At 39.3% G+C, this 6,187-nt stretch overlaps 1 protein-coding gene across 2 annotated transcripts; it reads left to right on the top strand.

Annotated features, from left to right (window-relative positions):
- Nucleotides 1-159: 159 nt before the first annotated feature.
- Nucleotides 160-4,919, top strand: LOC143353480 (uncharacterized). 2 transcript variants are annotated; one of them, XM_076786859.1, is made up of 10 exons: nucleotides 161-1,594; nucleotides 1,837-2,053; nucleotides 2,090-2,300; nucleotides 2,366-2,644; nucleotides 2,711-2,906; nucleotides 3,070-3,315; nucleotides 3,391-3,621; nucleotides 3,701-4,054; nucleotides 4,343-4,506; nucleotides 4,612-4,919. In XM_076786859.1, exons 1-10 carry the CDS (start codon nucleotides 1,268-1,270, stop codon nucleotides 4,787-4,789), a joined length of 2,403 nt encoding a protein of 800 aa, XP_076642974.1. In that variant the 5' UTR covers nucleotides 161-1,267; the 3' UTR covers nucleotides 4,790-4,919. The 2 variants fall into 2 exon arrangements, with proteins under 2 accessions (XP_076642973.1, XP_076642974.1); XM_076786858.1 differs by having other exon boundaries at nucleotides 160-1,594; nucleotides 1,837-2,300.
- Nucleotides 4,920-6,187: the final 1,268 nt, after the last annotated feature.

Below are 6,187 nucleotides of genomic sequence, written 5' to 3'. Positions count from 1 at the left end.
ACTGTTGCATTTTGTGATCTTGAGTTGACCTTAAACTTTAAAATCAGATTAAACCTTAATTAATCCTTGGCATAAATAAATCCCCGAAGGTTCAAATATTTTATTTTATAACTCGAAAACTATGCAACATTGTTCAAACCATTGGGAAGAAATTTATTTTTTAAAGGGAAAGAAATAATTAATAACTTACATCTAAAAACTATTTTTTGTCACTTACAGTTCGTGAGTTACAAAATAAAAGAATTGCCGAAATTTTGGGGAGTCAATTTAATCCTTTTACAATGACCCCAGACAACAAAAAGACTTGTATGATACATACCTGAATATGCTACACGTGTCCCCTATAATTTTCAAATTGAGAATACTCGCTTATTAGTATGGAAACACCTTTTTGACGCGCTGTGGTGCATCGCGAAGCACATGGATTCAAATCGAGCGCGTTTCCCGCTACCTGCCCGTGATTCTGTCTGGCGGCGATCAATGATCCCGAGGAGCACGCCATTAATATCGAGCCCCGCCGTAAAATCAACAGTTTACTATTTTTTAAAAACGTGGTTCGTCGCGCTCCTCGCGAGGCAACAACGATGAGTCGCGATTGCCACTGTGCATGCAGATAAAAATTCGTTCTCGAGGAATCGGCGAAACGATCGAGACGACGATAATGTGCGAGAAGGCGACGGGGACGGGTTCTTGGCCACTGGAATAGTTATCAAAACACACCGCGCGAGGTATCGTCGAAGGCGAGAGGGAAAAAATGCGAGCGACAGGACCGGAGACAGTGTCGAAGGTGCATACACGATAGACGACGACGGCGACGACAGTATTAAGCAATATCCATGCACATAAGCGGTTACGCTTACGAGAACCGGTTCTCCTGAATCGTTACACTTGAAAGGCTAGCTCCAAACAGAACGAGACATCGCAAGGTGAAAGTAGAATGACAAAAGAAAATCGCCGTGCCCGCGGATCGAAAATTTCCTGTTGAGGTTCGCTCGGAGAAACAACTTCGCCACAGCCGGGAAAGAAGATGCATGGGCTGCTTGGCCAAGAATTCGCGAGCCAGCACGACGTTCGTTGCAAGTTGCTGGCTAACCTCATTCGAGACTGATCCGTGTACACGGAGAGAATTTGTTACGTCTGGTGGGATCGCGAGAACGAAACCGCGTAATCCGTCGATCGCCAGTAAAATCGTTCCCACGACGACGATCGAGCCGTTAACAAGAAAAACTATTGGGTCCGACGCTTAAATACGAAATCTTTGTTTACAATGGCTGTGCCCAACAAGTGGGAGAATGTTTGCAGATTGTGCTCGGAGGAGAGGAACGAAATGCTGCCGATTTTCGGCAACGAAGGCGTGCAGCGGAAAGTCGCGCAAAAGCTGCGGGCTTGCTTGCCTGTTCTAGTGTACAAAACTGATCCACTGCCAAAGCAAATATGTCAGTTCTGCGCCGCGAGGCTCGACGACGTTTACGAGTTTAGGGAATACTGTCTGAGCGTTTACAAAAGCATGCACGCGAAGCTCTTGTCGTTCAAGGACTTGGAGTCCGTTCAAATTTATCTGGACGCGATGAAGAACTCTCCGGACCCTTGTCAGGTATCTGTTTTTCTGTTTGCTTAAGTATCTGAGATGGTTAACGTCGATCGATGAAAGTAAACGAGTACATTATACCGTTCAGGCTTTCGGGTGCACGCCCATGTCCTTTTGAAATTATTTTCATTCATTATTTACACTCGAGAGCCTTAGCAGTGATAAGTATACGATGTTGGGCCATGGAAACTCAGAATCTCCGTAGCGGATCTTATTATAACAGAAAGTAATAGTATCGCAACTTTTAGGCACAACTATGGAGAGAAAAAGCAAGAGCACCACCACCACTAGTACCTTTGCCAGCCTCACTGCCAGTTGAGAACCCATCAACGCCAATAGATATTAGTCAGGATCATTCGAATACTTGTATAGAATCGTTGCCCGAATTACCTTGTGAAGTGGAGATCAAGGAAATGAACGCAGACCCGATCTTAGGAACTGATGTTAGTATTTATGAATCACCGGGTGTAAACAATGTAGGAAGTGATCTGTATAAGCCAGATGTGATAATGGAGGACAAAAGAAGTTTGTTGAAGGAAGAGGATAATGATGGTATGCAAGAAGATATACAGTTGAAGAAGGAAGAGAAAAGAACAAGTATTTTAGAGCAAGTACTAATGGGTAGTTTAACCATAAACGATAGGAAAGAATTAAATACGAAGACAAAGTTGTCTTCTAAGTGGTGGTGCGCCCCTTGCAATAGTTACTACAAGTAAGTTAACACTGGTTAGATGAAATGTTGGTCGCAACAACTCTACAGCTAGTCGTTTGTTATAGAACAAAGGAGGGCTTAATGACGCATATGCAGTTGCATTGTCCAAGGAAGTATACTTGCAGAAAATGTGCCGCATGTTTTGAATTAGTCGAAGATTTAGCTAAACACGAAGCAACTAGCCATCTAAAGGTGACATTAGATTTTGACAGAAGTCTCAAAGACTGTGATCAATGCGATAGGCAGTTCGTAAGCTGGGAAATGCTGAAGCAACACAGGTTACGCGATCATTTGGGCGAATCGATTGATATTGGGACCAATACATGGTGCTCATTATGCAATAGGTACTAGCATAGTGGATTTTCACGACCACAGTATGCTTCTGTATTTTATATCTTGATGTTCTCCAGGTTCTTCCCGAGCATAGAGGACTATAAAAGTCATACTCAATTGCATGAAACCAATAATTATACGCCGGTGAGAGCGTCGCAATTAGTAGATCAACAAGTACCTCCAGTTATCCAAGTTGAGGAATCCCCAAAAGAAACGAAAAGAGAGCATTTTGTCGAACCTACTAAATCGCTTGCGTGTCCTACATGTGGAAAGGTACAAAGCTTGGGAAACGTTTCGAAAAAATATATATTAAGTCAGTACAAAGTTCATACCCGATTTTTTATATTTTAATACGAAGTCCGGCACGAACTTTTGCACTGACCTAATATCAAGTAAAAATAATTCTATATTTTAAATTTAAATTTTTTGTCTGTAGGTTTGTACCCAACAAAGTGCGTTGTCGAATCATATGCGTACTCACGAGCCGAAAAGACACAAATGTGATATATGCGGACGATCCTTCGGACTATTCATACGTTTAGCAGCGCATAGAATGAGCGAGCATAGTCAGCATCCTTCGATGTCGCCAGTCATGGCTAGCGTTGAGCAAGAAGAAGCGTTGAACGCTGAAAGAGAAGCACGGGAAGCAAGAACTCGCGCCAGAAGCAGAACGTACACAGAAGTACGAACGTATTTATGTATATTGCATATTATTTTAAAAGCCATGGAACTTTCTCTATAATATTCTAATCTCTAGATGATGGAAAGGAGAAATTCTGCGAACCACGAAGAACCACCTTTGAAAAAGAATGCCCCAAATGCATTTAAAAACGTGGCGAGATGTGGCATCTGTTTGCAATGGTTCAGCGATCATACTACAATGTTAACGCATTTACAAACTCATTCGGATAATTATACTTGCAAAAACTTCACTTGTCACATATGTAAAAAGTCTTTCAAGGAAAAGTGGCAGTTGTTTAGACACGAGGTACTCGCTAATCATCCGTGCCGCATTTTTTCGCTTCTGCTTCTGCATCATACTTTATTTAATTTTTTTTTATCTATAGATGTCTCACAAACGCAACGAGTCGGTAGCGATGTACGTGTGCTCGGTGTGCAACAAATCATTCGTCGATAAGAGTGCGTACAAAGTGCATCAAAAAACGCACATCGTTGACAAAACATATCACTGCTCGAAGTGTAACAAAATATTTTTCAAAGAAGTGACACTGTTGACGCATCAATGCACGTCGGACGTTTTCTACAGCAAGAAAGGAGTCTCCGCGAAGCATTCGCAAAAAACGACAGCGTCTTTGGGTACCGGTAAAAAATATAAGTGCTCCAAATGCAATGCAACTTTCAACAGTTTCCAATCGAAAAATTCTCATATGAAGGTGCACACCGAAGGGTCTCATTCGGCGGTAAGCTTCACGTAATTTCTTCTTTCAAAGAATTAGCTATGATTACTAGACTACGTATTTTATGCATTCATCTTATAAAATGACAGAAATATGGAACTGTGAAGATATTAGTAGAATTTAAGAACACGACTGCGGTATTTTCGACTTACTAAAATTATTAAAAGAGAAATTACGCTTTTATTTACTTTCTGCTTCTTACAATCCACTTAGAGAAATTTTATTTTGCATACAGATCCACAGTTTAATAATTACATATTGAATATGTAGAATTCTTCTTTCGTCGCACAGGTTCAAAACGACGAAGTGCAACTCGAGTCAGAAGATGAACCTATGCCGAAACTAAGTCCTGAAACGTCAGTGGAATACTCAGTGCCTATTGAACCGAAGGTGGAAATTAACGAAGAGAGTACACCGCCTCCTGTTAAGCGGACTCTTATTAGGACAACTGGCGGGTAAGATTTTGTAGCATTAATTTACGTTGAAATTGACAAAATTGCAAGGTGCGTGACACCGATCGTCAAAGATCGTTGAATTAATCAGATGTTATTGTGTTTCAGATATCGGTGCGGAGTATGCCAATCTCCATTCGTCTTAAGGGAGTTAGCAGTTGCACACTTGAGATCTGCACATCCGCTAATGCCATACCAGTGTCCTTATTGTAAAAAGCGATTCACGACTCAGTATACGTTCACGCATCATATTAAAGCAGACCATCCCGACGAGCATGAGAATTGAAGTTACACGAGTTACTATTAGCTCTAAAATGCCAAACGATTCTTGTATCATAAGCTGCGCTTCAAGTTGAAGGCAATTTCCGTGATTATGTACAAGATACACGCAAGACGATTCTCGTGAAGCGACCGATGCAATTATTTTTCAATTTAAGAACGATCTTGAACGTTAGAAATAATTGCACCACTCGTTTTCTTAGAATTAATCAGAATACAGGGTAGGCCACTAACTCTGTCCACTTGTGATGTCTTGCTAATTGTGTTGTGAGCAAAGGCATGAAGACCATTTCAAGGTTATCCTTGTCATTAGTTGCGTCGTAATAGAATTCAATTCTATGACCTTGGAACGTTTTTCACACCGTTTTTACAATGATGTCTATTGCCACTACATCGTCAATCTTTTCCTATTATTTATACTGGCAATAATACATTAAGTAGACTGATTTAGTGATCCGACCCTACAAAACAGTTCTCGGTTCCGTGCTGAAGCTGTATTGTTTTTTAATCTGGCATACTAGTTCCTGAACAAATAATTGGCCTTAAACGATGTTTTGTAGTGCTACTTCAAGGAAAAGTGAAAAATATATATATACACACATATGGTAAATCGTAAATAAATATAGTATGTGTTGAACGAGATTTACTTTGTAAGGAATTTTAAGTATCGTTTATTATAGGAGACTGGATATAGGATTAGTACTTATACTGAACGTGCCTGTACGAGTATCGTGTCATGGCGTCACACAAATCTCTTTTAGTCAAATTGATTTACGATTACTGTCGAGAAAAAAACTGAACATCTTAATAGATACTGTGTATATCTTTCTCGATAGAAAATAGTTAATCGCATTAGACGTGTTATATGTTTATTTGTTAGTAACGTTGCCAGACATTCCTCTTCGAAGAAATTCAGGAAATTGGACAAAAAAAAAATTAATACTTACAACTTTCGTTTTATGTAATACCCGCGTTAACTTGTATAGAAATCTAGAAATTAATCGCAAGCAAAAATGTATAATTGCGCTGTACATTTTCATCATTGTTTTATTTTATATATAGTGTATTTACAATAAAAAATGAATGTCGAGAACAAGCTTCTGAAATAAATTTTTTTATCACAAAATCCGAGTGCAGTGTTCACGTTGTATTATTGAATTTGTCGAATGGATATTATCATATGAAATCATCTTAATAATTCCTCAATTATTAGTAAAAGAAATTTTTTTCCAGATTGATAATGTCAGAAAGTAGTACACGATATTCGTTGTAGATGGCGCCGGAAGTGTCTGTTCACCATGCAATAGACGGAAAATTAGAAATTATGATTTATAAGTTAATTTTTTATGCTTTTTATGTTCCAAATAATAAAAAATTCATTGATGAATTAATATATGACAGTATT

This window comes from Halictus rubicundus, chromosome 4, assembly GCF_050948215.1.
Source record: "Halictus rubicundus isolate RS-2024b chromosome 4, iyHalRubi1_principal, whole genome shotgun sequence".
Taxonomy (NCBI): Eukaryota; Metazoa; Arthropoda; class Insecta; order Hymenoptera; family Halictidae; genus Halictus; species Halictus rubicundus.
The sequence above is the reverse complement of the archived record's forward strand: the minus strand, read 5'-3'. Positions and strand labels throughout refer to the sequence as shown.

Coding starts and splice junctions, on each gene's coding strand:
- LOC143353480 (XM_076786858.1), top strand. CDS start 1,268: ATGGCTGTGCCCAACAAGTGGGAGAATGTTTGCAGATTGTGCTCGGAG. Junction 4,055..4,342: donor CCGAAGGGTCTCATTCGGCG/GTAAGCTTCACG, acceptor TTCGTCGCACAG/GTTCAAAACGACGAAGTGCA. Junction 4,507..4,611: donor CTTATTAGGACAACTGGCGG/GTAAGATTTTGT, acceptor ATTGTGTTTCAG/ATATCGGTGCGGAGTATGCC.